We start from the raw sequence: 17,803 nt of genomic DNA, 5'->3' as shown, positions 1-17,803 counted from the left end.
CAGGGCAGTAGCTGCTACTACTTCCAGTAGCAGTACCTGGCACAAACTGCTCAGACAGTTTCTCATCATTCCAGCTGGGACCAGAGTGAAGAAGACTACTTCTGGTCAGCTGCATTCACTGGGCAGCTGTGTGGACACATACATTCAAACAGGAAAACTTGCTGTATTTCTTTTTATTGTAATAGAAAAAAAATACAGATAAATCAAAACATCACTTTCTGGCTAAAGATGTTATTAACATTTTTTAAATGGCATGGGGGAACCCCAACAATACAAGACAGAATAGTAAGTGTGGGCAAAAGGGTTCTGTTCCCTTTCAGGAATCCAGTTTCCCTGCCCCTTTGTCAATCAGCTGGCTGAAGTTCATCACCTATACATACTTACATACACTTCTCAGTCTAGTTTATGCTCCTATGAGTAGGTATGGCTGGGTGGAATGTTGGGGGCGCAGCCCTGCAATTTGCACATAACCATCTTTGGAGAAAATGGGTTTCCTAAGAGGCCCACAGGGTACAGGGGTCTCGTTACCCACTAAGACCAAGCAAACAGGATTCCCTCCTACAGTTCTTTTGCCACAAAACACAGGGTAGGTCCCGAGCCCAGGAGACCCTCTAGGAGCTCCCTGGCTATTGCAAACAGTATACGGCTGAGTGAAATTTTACCGAGTGACCTTAGAGAAGCAGCATTACCTCTGCAAAGGGGCTGCGCAGGAGGTGAAAGGCAGATTGCAAAATGCATGGGGTGAACATCTTCTTTTTCTTTCCTGCCTGCTGAGATGTAGGAAGTCCTGAAGTAGGCAGCCAAGCAGAAACCAGGCTCAAGACCTCTAAAGTGGTGGACATATAGGGGATATCGTCATTGTGCAAGAGTGTGGGGCAGAAACCATGGCACCAGTGCTTCCACCACAGGCAGCTGCATTTGAAGTGATAGTTTGCTGAAAGACAAGCAACCACAGCTGTGCGGCTTGTGGGCCCCAAACTAGCATACCTAGATAGTGGGCCACACTGTATCACCAGCTTGAGTATACCTGTTCAACTACGGAAGCTCCAAGATCTCTAACATGCTACAGCATTTTGTGGCACAGTCATGTGTGTATTAAGATGAGAGACTGGTTACTCTTCACAGAATAGGTATGGGAAAAGACTGGAGAGGATAAGCCATGGCTTAGCAGAAAACAGACACCAATCCTTCCTCCAGAAGCACCAAAAGGCATTAATAAATGATTTATTATAGAATGCTTTCTGCAAACAGGACATATTGATGGGGAAAGATTAAAAGCTTTTGTATAAACCAGTCTGTACTAACCTAAAGCTGTCTCCAAGTCCAGTCCATCAAATGAAATGCTTAAGGAGAAGCTGATGGCACAAGCAGATAAGGACAAGGGAAAAAAAAAAAAATCTGGGCTGTAATGACCAGTGCTGTGCACTGAGAGCAGGTACACACAAAACTGCAAAATGGACTGTCAGTACACTATTTCCATTTGTGTAGGGACTCCACAAGGTGCAGGGCAACAAAGTATTTGAGAGTAACTAAACTGCAGTTTTCCTCCATTCCATCCCCTTAAAAATATGAACCGTTATGTCCACACCGAGTAACAGCATGAGAAACTTATCAAACTGTATTATTCCGAGAGAAAGAGCGCAGCAGAGGAAAGACATCTCCTTTAGGTATGCAGGAAGTTTCCAGTGTAGGAAGTTTGAGAGTTTGAGATGCAGGACCAAACTTGCAGCAATTACTTTTCACTGGACAAAGGGCTATACATTTGCATAGATGCTTTTTCAGCAGCATCTGGGACACACAATTCCCATTTATGGAGCATCAGCAATGTTTTGGGGTTTGTCCGATGTCTTTCTCATGTTCCTTCCTCAATGTAACTGCTACAAAATTGCTCAGGAAAATAGTGTACATACATGCATGAAAAGAAATCAGTGTGACTATTCTTTCATTCCCCTGATCTTTTTCCACTGCAAATAATTGCAAAGCCATAAGAATCTAAAACAAGAAGATGCATTATTGATACAATCTAATGTCAATCTAAGGACAGGACTGCTTCTGCATGTATCCCAATGAACTCCACTGTTCCACAGAAAAGCTTAATTTTACTCTTCCTTAGTTTCTTTACCTCTGGGGAGACCTACCACCTATTTCTTTTACACTTAAGCAGAGCCCTCTCTGTGATGTTCTTGACTGCTTTGGAAAGGACAGCAGGATCAAAGAAAGCTGGAACTCCTTCTGTGTCTGCAACTAGATACTGAAGGCAGAATTGGTCCACCTTATGTTCTTGTGCAGTTGCCATGCTATTCCTGCCTTACTGTACTGTAACTCTGGCTCTGTAAGAAAAAAACCCCAGCTCTTATGTAAAGGTTTATGCATAGTTTACAAGGTTCTGTCTATCTGCTGATAAGCTTACACGTGAGAAAAGGAAACATTTCACTTAATTTTACTTTCACCTAAAATCTGTTTCCACCACTTCTGCTCACGAGATTCTGTTCTTTCAGCTGGTTCTTTCCCATAACTCTTGGATCTAGCATGACCAGGCTCTTGGTAACCTTCAGCTCCAGCCTCCCTCCCACACACAGTTAGTCCCATTGAAAGTTTCAACTTTTGAGTGTGACACTGACAGAGTCCAGCTTGATCACCTTTCCCACACAGCTGTGCCACTGCAAATATTCTCATCAGATGAGTTCAGCTTTTCCCCTGAGCAAATAACATAATGTTGATGAAATATGCAGAACACTAATCCTGGGACACCCTCACTTCTTAGGCTACCAATACTTCCTTTGCCTTTTTGCTACAGACTTCAGCAAATACCCCCATAATATACGCAATGACAGGAGAATGATGCAAGCCTGCAAGGGATGGCTAGAACATCCCCTTATTTACTCTGAATTGTGTAATGGGCCCTTGAATGCTCCTGGAATGAATTCCCACTTACCAGCACGGGAGTTACTTAGCACTCGACAAGACAGCTTTTATAAATTAGTATAGTAGTATTAGAAATTATGGCAATCTTTTTGGTAGCATTGTCTTACATGCACCCTGATAAATCCTCTCCCTAGGAAATTTTAAAACTTGTAACTTCTGTAGAGTTAATTCTGATGGAAATTATAAAATAGAAATCTGGAAGATTCATGTTTAAAAAGGAAGAGCCCTGGTAAGGCTGGGCACACTGGGTCACTCCTGTTAGCTCTGTCCATTATGTCTGCTGAAGGTATTTCCTCCGGCTGGCTGGATCTTGATGGAGTCCAGAATGGGCCTTAAAGCTTGTCCAAAAGGTCTGAGAAGGTAAAGAAATAAACATCTCAAACAGCTTACCTGATGAACAATTCCCATTTACTACTGAAGTGCAGTCACTTCCTAGAGTACAACTAAACCAACATTGTAGAAGGAAATTTGAAGAACAGACTTCCACTACAAACTAAAGCAAACTAATTTAACCTATTAAAGAGACCTTCTTGTTCATAACTAAGAATCTTAAACATGATTTCATATAAGTAGTTCTGAGTCCCATACCAGGCTGCCAATGTGGCAATACTGTGTCTGAAACTGGCTTTTAGTAATTCATTCTACTTAAGCATGCAAGTGAAATCCCTGTAATGCAACTGCAGCTCTCCGTTAAGTACTGCATAAATATTGAAGACTGCTAGAAGAATAGCCTCTAGCTCCCTTGTAAGACAATGGTTCAACACTCATAGAATAATTTCTGTTGCATTCTGTAGCACCTGGTTCATCTTGCAATATGACTCACTCTGTTAGAGACTTTAGCTGATTTTGAGAGATCTGAAGCAACAAGAGCCCAGTGCAGAAGATGAGTGTCTCCCAAATAACGTGGTATACCATTGTTATGAGAAATAAGACCTAAATGATGGAGCTCAAATCATTCCACTGGGTTCCTCGCTAGCTGAGTTAAAGGGAAAAAAAAAAAAAAAAAGTTGAGCTGAACTACCAGGCAGGAATTCTTCATTTCCTCTTTTCATATCCTCTTTTTCCATCCAGTCCTAGCTTTAAAACTGCAGCGTCAATTTTAAAATTACATCTCCCCTGCCTCTTCATGAGCAAAGTTGAAACCTCCACCGCAGTTACGGTACTTAGAGTAAGAGAAGTGACCTTTAAGAGATATTGGTTTCCTAAGACAAAAAAAACTGGCACCATTTTCTGAAACTTTCTATGCTTGTCTGCTCACATATAAGTGACATCACAAAATAATTAAAGTTAAAGGCAGAACAACCACCCTCTCCTGTTGTCTTAGCAATGCCAGTGCCAGTCAGCACTTGCCGTACAGTGTTGTAAGTGTTGAAGTAAAGCAAATAGCATCCCCTCCTTAATCTTATGCTGGTTGTCAGAGAGAGACAGCAGAAACTGGTACCACTGGCTCTGTCAAATGTTTAAGCATGAAGCAATACACTACAGAGAGGAGTGGCATCCATACTCACGTGGCAAGAATTTCAGCTGGAAGGTCAGTGATGTAGGAAGGGATTTTTCTTCCTGTCAGGAACTGTGACACTTCATTACTGAAGGTGTTGCAGTTATGGTCAAAGAAGTTATAAGACTCTCTTCTGTGCCACAGGAAAGGAATTGAAACATAAAAAGACAGACTCAGCAATAAATCTACAAGCAGAAAAACTTAGACCCCTGATGAGGAACACCTCCTTACCTTAGCACTTTTTTCATCACAAAGAATTCTAAAGCAAATAGGTAGAATACAGACATCAATTCACCTTCAAATTCAATTGAATAAGGATGGAAAATGATATATCTTTGCATCACTGACTTTATACAATGTGTTTTTAGAGGATAAGTGAGGTCAGCTTTCTTCAATTAAAACCACAAAAGGAATAATGAGAAATCACAGGAATTATTGACTTTGAAATATAGCCAGAACACCAAATGCTACTGTTTTCTATTCTTGTGAGAAGTAGACGAGACTCTTTAACAGTCAAGACCTTGCTTTGACTCATCTGAAAGTTAGCAGCTTTACTGCAACGCTTCATATATGACTTCATGGGGCAAAGCAATATTTACTGAAATATTTCATATAGTGCCTTTGCTTTCCCTGGTGATTCTCTCAAAGGCATTTCAGGCATTATTCCATTGTACAAGAAACTGTGTGGAAGACTTTCTGGCAGAATGCTTTCCCAGCCTAGCTCAAGGCTGGCACACCAGAGCCTAGCTGGTAGCTCCTTGTATATCGGTGCATCAGTTCCAGCCTCATATTTGGAGAGTACCAAAGAATACACTAAACAGACAAGGCTTTGTGAGCAGGATTGGTTTCGTAATACCTTCCTCCATTCTGCACCCCTTTCCCTAAAGGCTTTTTTTGTTATACATATTTTATAGTACAAGCTGCTACTTACCGAAACATAGATTCCCCTAAAGAGGAAAGATATTCCAGAAAAATTTCTTCTGTGACTTCAGTATTCCCCAGGTCAACAACTGAGTCTGGGGGGCCAAGAACTGTCTCTCCCTGTAAAAATTAACGGCCAGAAGACAATGTTAAATGGACAGACTGAATTCTTTGGAGGACTGTACTGAATAGAGCTATCGTGGCTTGTCCAGGCACAAAAGGAGAAACTTTTAGTATGTTTGTCCAGCAAAAAGCCCTACTAGCCTCCCCTGTTCTGCACTCAGAGAAAGAGGAACATGCAACGTTCATTTCAGCTTGTATACTTAGCTCTTTGTGCTGAAAGCTCTAAGCTACGGCAAAACTCTGCTTTAGAAGAATGGCCGATCAGTTTTGCCTCTCCAAGAACAGAAAGGTCTGACAACGCATCATGAATTTTATTTTATCTTAAAAAGGATGCCTTGAGTTGCCAAGTCTCCATGTAAAACCTATCAATACAGAATTAGACAAGGTGTCATTTTTCAGTGCAGCTGCAAAAGCTATCTTGGATAGACAGACTTTAGCAGCAGGAGCAATCCTCAACCTGTACTTAGTGGGGCTTAAACCCACTGTCCATGTTCCCTTTTCCTTAGATGCCCTGGGCAACCATGGCAAGCATCCACATCTTGCTGATTTCAGAAGCCTCTTGCTGCTTTTCTAAAAGACAGTGACACAAGCAATGCTGATCAGGTAACCCTATCACAAAATTATCTTATCAGAAAAATAAGTTTAACTTACAGGTGGACAGCTGGAGATCCCTCTACTGCCATAGAAGAACTCATCCTTATGGACTATTATGGAGGTGTGCCTGCCACAGAGAACAACAAACAGGTGAAAAAGGAAATATTTAACCTAGCACATAAATCACTGGTTAATTTACGGGCTCAAGGACATCATGAAGAGAATAACTGAAAGAAAAGGTCAATGCATTTCTGTGAGTAGGAACAGGATCTGCTGGGACATGAATGGATATGGAAGTAATGATTATCAAGCCTACTGTAACTCTCTAAGCGGTTGGGAAAGAACAGGCTTAGCTAGGTGCCCAAGCATGAAGGAACATAGGAAAAGAGGAACTTCCACACCAGCATGAGATCTCCAGCAGCCTATTTCAGCTAAAGGGTTGACGGTGAAGTCACGGAGATAGAGAGCACTAGCCCTGCTACCACACTGACAGAAGTGCATGTCTGACAGGCACTGACTGAGACAAAAGTCAGACAATCACTGGAGATGGATCAATAGAGTGGGAAATGGATGGACAAGGGTTTGGGGTTTTTTTGCCTTGTTTAAAAAAAAACCCCACCTTGATACAAATTAAACTGGAGGGTGTTTTGTAACCAAATGTAGCCAGTGCTCTTACATGCCAGAACACCTGATTCTGTAATACCTTCTTCCCACCTATTTCTTTACTCTCATGTTTAGTCATGCCTGCAATTAGCAGACAAAGTGCTTGGGACAAGGACAACATCCTGTCCTTGAAAAAGTGTACAAGTGCACTAAACCACAACAACTACTACCAATGCTTCTTTTTTTCATGGGGTCCACTGAGCTCTGAAATGAGAAGTTTAAGCAGCATCTGACTGTACATCATCTTACTGTCAATCTGTTATTCAGGAACAGAGAGTGCCTTGGTCTCTCCTCAGCACCAAAATGTTCTTAAGATCTGAAGCATACATAATCTCATATTGAAAATACTTCCTACACCACACAGTGTTTAACACACATTACACAATTTAAATCTAGTCACTTACCAGATGCCATCCAGCTGTTTCCCTGTGTGCAGAGAAAAGAAGAGTTATTAGCAACGTATTTTCCAGATTTCAGCCTACTTTGTCAATCACTTAGGAACCATGCTTATTAATTCACCATGACAGTAATACCAAAGATTTCATCCCAGAGTTGCTTCTAAAGAAACAGAATGTCTTTCTTTCAAATTAACTGCTCCATCCACACTACTGCTGTACTTTTTTCCTCTTGCATGCAGATATGGCAACACCATCTTATCCTGCCAGTGCTTACCTTTCTTGGGCTTTTGTCTACAGACCAGGAAAAGAAACCTTTTCTTAAAATTAGAGTCTTCAGTCAGGGCCAGAAGAGTTGAATTTTACACTGATTTCATAACTGCAGGCAGTTAGCCAGCACAGAGTATTCCATTTTCTTTTCCAGTAACTAATGAGAGATCTGACTGGAACATATGATCTGTGGTGATAGTCTATAATCTATTCCATGGCTTCCTCCTTTCCCTCCCTCCCCCTGGCCTTAAAAAATTAACAGTTTAAGTGGGAGTTGGGGGGAGAGGAGTGCAGGGTTGAAAGTTATACAAGTTATAAAATTGTCTGTTCTATATAACACAGCAGCAAGGACTTGCGTCAGGCACCACTAAACTGATAATATCATTGTGCCTCAGAGAAAAAGTCCCTTCTGAAATGTTTTTCCAGTTCCCTAGAAGTGGGAAACATAAAACTCTGTGTTCATGGCAGGATCTCAAGATCAAACCTCTCTTCAAAGGGTCACCAGCTGTTACTGCTCTAGGCTCAATTATTTTATCTATCATAACCCAAAGGCTTGGTCCCTGGTATTGTACCCCTTTATAAACTTGTGGGCAGCAACAGCATGCTATGACAGATGCGCTATAACTTTATTTTGCCAAAGCGCACAACACCCAGAAAATTGGATTTAGAACAGAAAACCTGTGTGCATACCAACATTTGGTATTTTCCTGAACCCAAGCAGTAGACTGAGTGCTCTTCTACCATAGCTTCTGCTTGCAGCAGGCTCCTAGTCCTTTTAGTCAGCCTCCACGTATAAGTGCTCTCCCCTGGCAGACCACTTCCCACACCATTATCCTTTATACCCAAGCAGCATCTGTTCCAAGATGTTTTGTTGTTATTGTTCAACTTTTAGATACCAGAATGCGATGATCTGCTGAAGACATCTGCAGGTTTCCCAGAGCCAGATAAAAACCATTGTGGACACGATTAAAAAACCACCACCTGAACATGAGAGCCACTGTTCTAGTAAAAATTTGTTCAGAAAGCATTGATGGGTTAACTTTTGGCCAACAGGCTTTGCTCTGGTTTGGACACTGTCTGTTTACATCACACCAGCCTCAGGCCTCCCAAAGCTAGCCACAGACCTTCTTGCTTCCTGAATTATGGGCCGTTACATCTAGATGTTACTGTTACTCTCCTCCTTTAGACGCAGCCTCATAGATGTGGTGTTTTTAAAAATGTTTTATTCAAATGCTTGTAACATTCAGGCTTTTCTTAGCTATCTTGAGGACCACTGCCTTAATTGACCTTAACTCAAGATTAGGCTACATCCCTCATCACACTATCAGCCTTCCCTCTCTCTAGTAACCATTCCACCAGCGACCCTGCTTGTATTCCCACAGCTTATGATGCTGAAAGTGCACTGCAACTGCTTTTCAAAGACTGGAATTGGTTGCTCAGAATAATAATAAATTATTCCTCTCATTAAAAAAAAAAGTTTGGTAAAAATGAAGCTTGGCTCAGTTGCATTCCCTTGCTCTTCCCCCATGATTCCCAAAGAGGAGGCAGAACATTATACACTGAGGCACAGTTAGTGTACCAGGGGCCTAAAGCTAAACAGTAGCTTGACAGAGCAGTATTTCAGCCTCCAGGATGCTGGCCTCTCTGCTGAAGTGTTAGGGGTCACTCTTCTTCTGTTGGTGTCCAGCTGCTTCTAAAATACCTGGTGCGGTACCAGTGATGGGATACATTGTCCCAGTCCCACTTGCCCTGTGGAAAGATATTCTCCAATTGCCCTTAGTTAGATCAGCGTCATGGGCATCAATGGTCTACAGGGAGGCAGAGGCATTGCCTTTCTCCTTCTATAAGCAGAGGGTCTTGGTGTATTTATCCCCTCTTACTCCTCTGACAGGGCTGCTTTGGTCTGTGAGTGCCAGGAGTAAATATGGTACTTCGAAGCAGCAGTAGTTCTTCACGAGTTCTTTCTCTTGGGCAAAACCAACTTTCTGTCATCATCAGGACTAGGTAAAACAGAGGAACAAAACCAATGAGGATAATCCTTCAAGAGTTCTGAGAAAAGGATGTTTACACGTCCAAGTAAGGCATAAATAATCATTGCCACATTCCACATTTTTTTCTGCTCAAATCTGAAGCAAAATAGGCATAGAGATAGATACCTGCTTCAGATGAGGGTCGTGTAAGAGTGGAGGCAGGGAAAAGGCTGTGGTGACATTAGAAACATCAGTCAAAGCAAGCACACACTGTTTTGAAGTAGGTGGACTGATCTGTCAGTACCATGGATCACAGCCAGGCAGCAAGCATATTCACTGTCAACCCATCGCACAGAAATGTAGGCATGGAGTAGGATGAAGGCCAGAAGATAGTAGCAACAATAAGAGAAGTGGAGCAGTGTGTTGCAACATCTCAGGAGCATTTGCTGCCCCTTTAGCGTGTCCCACGCTGTTGTGCTCCTCGAGCCTCTGGCCCTTGTTCCACACCTTCCCCATCAGAGCTTTTGCCTTGTGCTCTAGAGTTGTCAGAAACCAGTGACACTGCAGGCTCATCAGCAACACGTGAGGTAGGGCATAGAGCACTGCCCTGACTTTAGCACCTGGCCTACGATAGGCTCTGCTGCTTGGCTTTGCATAGTTAGTGTTCTGCATATCTGTTAATAAATTATTACACATTTGTTTACAATAAATCACTGTTTTCCACTAGAAACTTGAACTTTATCCTTCAGGGCAGAGAAACAAAATGTTTCAAAGGCAGCACGTACTAGAATTGTATCTGCCTTTCTGCGTGCTAAAAGGAAAAAGAACATCTTAATATGTACTGTCGTACACATTTCCAGTAAACAATGATGAAAGGCTTTCCACAAAGTTGCCACTATGCACCTAGATTCTGTGTGCAGGTGAAACAGTTACAGCGGATGCTGACAAAGTCACAGGTGCTGCTGGGAACCTCCTCATGCAATTACAACGCCTATTGAAAAGACCATTGCAGCAAAGGCTACCACACATTGGGCTGCTCTAGCAAGACTGCAGCCAGCATATCAAGGGAGGTGAATCTTTCCCCCTACTCAACACTTGTGAGACTACACCTGGAGTGCTGTGTGCACTTTTGGATCCCCCCAGTACAAGACACTGACATACTGGGCTGGAGTGCTTGCTGTATTGAAGAGCAGCTGAGAGAACTGGTCTGTTCAGCCTCAAGAAGAGAAGGTCAAGAGTCCTTACTGCTGTCTACAACCACGTAATGGGTATGGAGGAAAGGGAGCCTTGTTTTACTCAGAGGTGTACAGAGAAAGGCAGCAGGTTCTAGTTGGAAAATGGGAAATGCCCAACTCAGGAAGAGGAAAAAAAATTACCATGAAGGCGGTCAAACATTGGGGCAGGAGTCCAGACAGCATGTGCGATTTCCATTCTTGGAGATACTCAGAACTCAGATGCCCAGGGCCCTGAAGAATCTGCTCTTGCTGGATCTACCTTGAGCAGGATCTCCAGAGGTCCCTTTCCACCAATGCAATTCTCTGATTGTATGAACAAAACCCAAACAGAATTCAGGAGAGGGACTTTGCATTAGACTGCAGTTCAATCCTGGGGTCTCCTCTCTGGCTGCTACACACAAAATCCATAGCCAACAACAGGCAGCAGCTGCCAGGGCCATAACAGAACAGCTCTTGGCAAGTGAAGCTGCCTATCTTCACAAGGCAGGTCTGTCTGAGGCTGCTCAGCTAGGTCAGTTTGTGCCAAGCACTGCTTTGATGATCTTAATGGAGCTGCTGACCTGCTATTTTTGCTTGGCTGCTGCAAAACATTAACCAGGCTGGCATTGTGGAAAACACATGCCAGATCTGCAGCACTGATGATAGTAAGGCATCCATGGTAGCTCTCCAGCCTGCTACAGACAAAATAAAATCCCTTTCTGCCACTGGTGGACTGTGCTTGCTCAGAGGCAGTGCAAGCCTCTCCAATGACAACAATGTTGGAAAATCCCATGTCTAAGAAATTATTGGCCACATACGCATCACCCAGAGACATCTAAGACCAAGAACTTGCGGTATGCTGCTGCAGTTTCCCATGCTGCACAGCTGGCTGTTGCCATCCTAACTCCAAACTGACTGACAGAGGAAGAAGTCAATGACCACCAGCTTCTGAGGAAAACTTGGGCAGCTCCCTTTCCTGCTGCTCAGCAAGAATTTCAAAGTTGTCTGTCAATTGCATCATGTAAAAGGTTGTACAGACCTTCACGGACACCATTATCTTCTTCCTGAAGTTTTGCTTCTGTTGGTGATCCTCCTATATGACTCTTGCCCTTCTCTCAAACTCAGACGTTGCACAGAACAGGTGACAGCTCACAACCACTGCCACTTCTGACAAGCTCGTGTAAAGCAATCAGGGCAGCCTGCACTAAGGAGTTATGTCTTGCCTTCTGCTGGACATTATCCACTACATACAAAATATGTTGCTTTCAGCCTCTGAAGGCTTGGTACACATACCAGCCCCAAAAATATGACCAAGCAAGGATTGGCACTGCTGTTTCCACAGCCAGCTGCCCAAGTGTAGCAATACATCAGTACGGTATTGCTGTAGCAGTGCTAAGGCACAAGTCGTACTCAGGCCTTGCAGTGACGCTTTCCAATAAAGCTGTTTTGGGCAGCACTGTCCAGCTTAAACAGCAGGTCAAGCTTGCTAGGGAGCCTCCAGCCTCTTCAAGTCATCCTACAGTGCAACAGAAGTTACATCCTGTAGTGAATTGAGTGGTCTAGAAGAAGGGATTGCAAGTACCATCTGGGATACAGGCAGACGTCATCAGGCTTCATGCTGTTCCATTCCTTACCACAACACTCCAAACTCCTGTGGCATGCTGCAATGTGGGCAGAACTATACACTGGTACTGCCACCAAAGCCTTTAAATTGCAGGCATTACCCTACACTCAATACCTACAGCAAAGCTAATCCAAATGATGCACATGCATATAACGTGGAACAGGAATGTCCTGATGGGATTATACTCCTGGGTGTCTACTGTTCCTCCAGGTAAAACCGAGAAAGAGCAAGATGCCCAAAGAGTTTAAATATTTCAAGGGCAGAGAGTTGCTGAGCAGGAAAGGGTGTTGCAAATTTAGATGTACACACTTAACCATACAACAGTTAGTGCACAGGGTCGAGTTACCAGGTATCAGCTGTCCCACAGTAATTGCCTGTGTGCAAGCTCAGGCTGAACTAAATGTGAAGCAATTCAACTTCATTTGATCTGCTTCCACTACCAGCTAATGCAAGTCAAGCTACCTTGCGTTTGTCACAGACCACCACCGAGGACATGAAAGTTACTGTGTTATATCTGTGAGAGTTTAGGGTGATAGTTTGTCAGTCTTTGGAAACCTGATCACATACCTGATCTTTAAGGTTTTAGTAGTTTGGCTTTTTTACTTGCTGAGGTGCTTATATGGATCTTTCCTGAAAATACTCAATGAGAACTCAGAAAGGGATGCCAATTCAGCATAGATCTGTGTGCTTAAGCATCTCAAAGATTTAAATTGCTTGAATGAGGCAGAGTATCATCTGACAAGTAAACAAGTTTTTTTATTTGCTGTTATTTTTCTTTATAACATTCATAGCTCAAATACTTTCATGGTGATTACATGAGCCAGAGACCTACGAGAAAAATACAACATTCAAATGTGTTAAACAATTCCAAGACCCTCAGCTTAGTCACAGGAATGTGGAGAATGAAGTAGTTAGATTTGTTTGTTGTACAACTGACTCAGAAGACTGTAATTGTTAGAATACGAGGGTATTTTGAAAGAAGCAAGCAAGCCTGTATAATTTTAGAATACAATCAAATGGGATTACTTCCAAGCTTGGATTTATCCAGAATGGAGATTAGACACTCACCAATCTATTTCACTAGCACAGTTAATTTGTTACAATCTTGAGGGCCACATGATGTAGTTTGTTCCTGTGCATTTTAAATATCAAATGAAAGTGGTGTTTGTATATTAATCCAAATTATTAGACTGAAGGACAGAAGAGTTCTGAGACATGAAGGAATTACACGAGGAGATGGGCACTTCGTGTGCTCCATTCAGAGCTTAAGCCATCCATTCCTCAGTGCAAGAACACCATAGGAATCTTAGTATTTTTAACAACATATCTATGCTCTGCAATGGATATGCAAGCCCCAGAAGACCCTAAAAGACCCCCAAAAAGTAGTGAACTGGTCTCCTGTGGAACTGGAAACAATATAATCTGGTCACCCACCATGGAAATTTCTAGCAGTGCTTTGCATATTGTAATTTCCTTAGGCCAATCCATTAAGATTCCTGTCCTTTTCAAATTGAAAATTATCCTAATTACTAAAGCACTTTCTCCTATGTGCTACCCAGGGTGCTCAACTGAAGCAAAAAACTAATGGAGAGGGAGGAGCCTGCTTCAGTTCCCTTCTCCTTGAGGCACCTAGAGAGACCAAGAAGTAGGCTAGACAGGGGGAGGGTAATACACTTGATTTTCATGAAATCCCTAGCAAATGCTCTGGAGCAAAGCTGATGGAATCTCACGCTGGAGCACTTAAAAACTCTTCAGGATGGGTGGAGGAGAGGCAGAGTAATGCACTGGGTCTGCGGAAAAGGAACAAAGCAGAAGGTACCTCCTTTCAGCAGTTACCTTTCGCTCAGATTCCTTCAGGGTTGTTAAATCCCTACAGCTGAATGCACCACGCAAAAATTTCAACAGGTACATGCTCCCAGTTGACTCACTACACTGAGCCAAAACTACTGTGGTAAACTAGGCTTCTGCCCATTCTCCGAGTCACATGAGCAATAACCTCAGTTACAAGACAGAAGAACCTTGAGAGCTGCAAGACATTTTTTCTTTAAGCCCATAGGATATAAATCTTCCTTAAAGATTCCTCTGTCTTTGGATATCCACTTCAAAATCAGCACTGCAAGCTGAATTGTTCTGTTTTCCTCTCTACCCTCCACAAAATCGGGTGGATTATGGTTTCTGTCTCAAAAACAGAAATCTCAGCGCATTCAAATTAACATTTATTATTATCAGATCGTGTAGTTGGACAACAGACAAACGTAGTCTCACAGACTGAGAATAGGGAAGAGAGGGGGAACAGTACCTATAGAGAAGGTGTACGTAGAACAACAGCACACAAAAATGAAACAAATGATATCAAAGGCAACTGAACTACAATATTTGGTCATGTATTCTTTAGAATAGAAATATTCACTGAAAAATCACAGAAAACTCACAGAAAAATAGAACAAAAGTAGTCTGGGTAGAAAAAGAGTAAACTTGCCAAGAAAAGTGAAGACATGCCCAAAGGGCAAGACTAAGTCACCCTAAAGCCTGTTATGAACAGTGCTGTATAGCTCTGCCTTCCAGGTTCATCATTCAACAACAATGGAGAGAACTGATACTGAAAAAGTCAGGATAATGTTTAGTGATGAGAGCTGATCCTTGAATGCTGTACTGACATAATCCATAATACCTCTAGATCCTATTAGAACAACTGAAGACACCATGTGGTGATGCTCTCGCAGGGGTCAACCCCATAAGAAGGGGACTCATCCCCCTCTGGCAGGGGGATCTGAGCTGCTGTTTTCAAGCATGCTAGAAATTGATTTTGACACAATTAATTACCGTATCTATTTCTTCTCTCTAACACACATGTATTTCCATATAGGTGATGTTACAGAATTATCACTCAAAATAAAAGCACTGTTTCAATCAAACTTGGCACCTATGCAAAGAATACCATAAGTAAAGATGACAAATGTTTAGCACTAAATCATATAAGAAATCCTTTCCTCTTCAATTTCCATGACTTTCTGTGATGATGTACAGTTTATGAATATCACTGACAAAAAAAAAGAAAAATGGCTATTGACCATCTGAAAGCAGCAACAGTTTTTGTTGTTCTTCATGGAAATAATAGGTGTGTACGCGAGGCAAGAGGAGTATTCTCCCCACCACTCTGCTCTTGGGAAGGTTTCTAAAATAATTTGGAGTATGATAGAGCTGAGTGTAAATGCACAGAAGACACTTAACTTGAAAGAAAAAAGGAACAATAATTTATCTTACAGACTATCCAGTTACTGGATCCGCATAATCACAAGTATTCTGCAGTCTGCATTGTCACTGTGACCACGCAGGCCTAGTTGGCCCTGTTCCACAAACATGTCTGAACTCAGCTAGTTAGCGGGCAGTACTAGTGAGCAATACTTCCCACACTACCAAGAGACGTGTTCAGATTTTTAAGTTTTCCTTTTTGTTGCTCAGACTCCTAGAAATTCAGCACCAAACTGTATCACAAGCACAAAGTTTTTAAGTTGTTTGGATAGCATTAAATGCACCAAAAATGAAGTCATGCACTAGGTCTTTTTATGTGGAAATTCAGAAAGCTACAAGATCCCAAGATTGACTTTCTGGGTAAGAAGAAAGCTAAAAAGCTTTCACTCAACCTGTGTGAAGATTGGCATGGAGATACATGTAGTAACAACCTATTTCTGTACAAGTCTTGGATCAATGCTTTGAAATAAGACAATATGCTCACCTCAAACACATGTAATCTCTGTCTTCAGATTTATAACTCTTAGCACAAGATAAAACATGGCTATTATGAACTAACAGGTGAAAAGTTACTTCCCTGAGGGCTACAGCAGAAGCGACTGACCACACAAAAAGTTTTGACGTTATGCAGCGCAGGAAATGCACATCTTCCCAAGTTGCTGCGGCTGTCTGGCTAACAGAGCACATCACATACGATCTCTGTAATATTTTCTTCTCAACTTTGCAAGCTACTGTTGATGTGTATGAAACCTCATGCTAAGAATTATTTGGACTTTCATTTTAAGTTGCATGAAAGCACAGAATCTCATAGGACACATAAGCGAAGCAAACGCCAACAAATTGTAAAACAAGATTACACAGAGCCATCTGCTCAGACACTGAGCCTGTGGAGAAGTCTCGCCTCACACAGACTGATGGTCTGACACTGGCCAGAGTCTACATGTAACAAGTATAAACACTCTCTCATTGGGTTCCTAATTCACATTTCCAAAACTTAAAGCAAAACCTAAGTTTCCTTTGCATCCCCATTCCAAGGTTCAGTAGGAAACGCACACGTTCTTGATAAGGCATACAACAAACTTTTACAAACTCCCTGGAAGAAGCAGGTGGCTAGCTGCACACCACAAGCCACACACCTAGCCCAGTCCAGCCTCACCACAACATGGAGCCGTCTGAACTCAATAACCTTGTAGATAGCAGGCGGCTTTCTTCCAGTTCAGCCTTCCTGCCAAGGCGTCACAACAGTCGGGGGGTCGGAAACTGAGCTTTCCCTCACTGCAGGGGCTAATACTTTTAATTAGCTTTTAGTAAATAACGCCAATGAAGCGGCAAAGGTCAGATGGGGGAAACGAGGCTGGACCCTGTTCACCTGGAGCTGCCTCACTGACAAAGCTCGTCCCGCTGATAACAGAGACTGGGATGCTGCGGCTGAAACCCACCCTGTTCCCACGCAGGGGCACTCAGGCCAGGCCCGCACACTCGCAAGTCGGGCTTCAGCCACCGGCCATCGCCGCCGCCCGCAGCGGCCGAGCGCTGCCCGTGCCCTCAGGGAGCCCTTCCCCGGAGGGTCGTTCCCTCAGGACAGCGATACCGGGCGGGAAAAAGCCACCCCCAGGGCTGAAGGGGGGGAAGATTTCGGCCCCGTTTACCGGCGCGGCGAGGCCGGGCCGCGGCGGCCGTGGGGGGTACACGAGCCCCAGGAGGCGGCGGCGGGAGAGGAGGGCCAGGCCGGGCCGGGCCCCGCACGGAGGCGGGCCGGGGCCGGTGCCCCCGCCGTGCTCTTACCCAGCATGAGGGGGCTGAGGCGCCGGGCCATGCCCTTGGACAGGTCGTAGACATAGAGCTTCACGGGGTGCAGGACCAGCGGCTCCTCCATGGGGATGGGGGTGTGGGCACGGCCGCCAGGCGGCACCCGGAGCCCTGGCAGACACTCGCCGGGCGCCGGGAAACGAAGGGGAAAGGGCGACCCCCGTCCCGGTCCCGCCGCCGCTCACCGAGTGCGGCGACACCAACCGTGAGATGACAGACGGAACGGAAGGGGTAATGCTGTCCCTTGCGCATGCGCGGCAGGCGGGGCCCAGCCGGGCTGTCCCGTCACTGCACCGTTCCGCAGCGCGGCGGTTCCAGCCTGGGGCGGAGCCAGCGGCGGTAGGTGGGGCTGGGGGAAGGTCCCCCTGTCATTGGCTGAGGCTGGGCGCCTCTTCCGGCTGGCGAGCCGGCACCGCGAGCAGAGCGCGCAGAGCTCCCGCCTTCTTTTCACCTCCGCAACCAATCCACGCGGGGGAAGGCGCGGCTTCCCGCGGAAGGGGCAGGGCAGGGCGCGGCCCCCTTCCTCTCTCGCCATTGGCCAGAAT

General features: G+C 44.0%; 1 protein-coding gene across 1 annotated transcript; it reads right to left on the bottom strand.

The window, feature by feature from the left end:
- Window positions 1–158: 158 nt before the first annotated feature.
- Window positions 159–17,475, bottom strand: DESI1 (desumoylating isopeptidase 1). The gene is made up of 6 exons (XM_074871031.1): window positions 17,235–17,475; window positions 7,129–7,150; window positions 6,119–6,188; window positions 5,355–5,464; window positions 4,434–4,556; window positions 159–3,277 (listed from the first exon to the last, which is right to left on the bottom strand). The coding sequence occupies exons 1-6, from the start codon at window positions 17,323–17,325 to the stop codon at window positions 3,184–3,186; spliced, it is 510 nt and encodes a 169-aa protein (XP_074727132.1). The 5' UTR covers window positions 17,326–17,475; the 3' UTR covers window positions 159–3,183.
- Between the last annotated feature and the right edge of the window lie 328 nt (window positions 17,476–17,803).

This window comes from Strix uralensis, chromosome 5 (assembly GCF_047716275.1).
Source record: "Strix uralensis isolate ZFMK-TIS-50842 chromosome 5, bStrUra1, whole genome shotgun sequence".
NCBI lineage: Eukaryota > Metazoa > Chordata > Aves > Strigiformes > Strigidae > Strix > Strix uralensis.
Note: the sequence above shows the minus strand (reverse complement) of the source record. Positions and strands in the feature narration are given on the sequence as shown.

Bases quoted from the DNA above. Each gene is read 5' to 3' on its own strand.
- DESI1 (XM_074871031.1), bottom strand. From the start codon at position 17,325: ATGGAGGAGCCGCTGGTCCTGCACCCCGTGAAGCTCTATGTCTACGAC. The intron at 7,151-17,234 runs GTAAGAGCACGG...CTCTGCACACAG, and splicing joins CCTCAGCCCCCTCATGCTGG to GGAAACAGCTGGATGGCATC. The intron at 4,557-5,354 runs GTAAGTAGCAGC...CCTGTGGCACAG, and splicing joins TTAGGGGAATCTATGTTTCG to AAGAGAGTCTTATAACTTCT.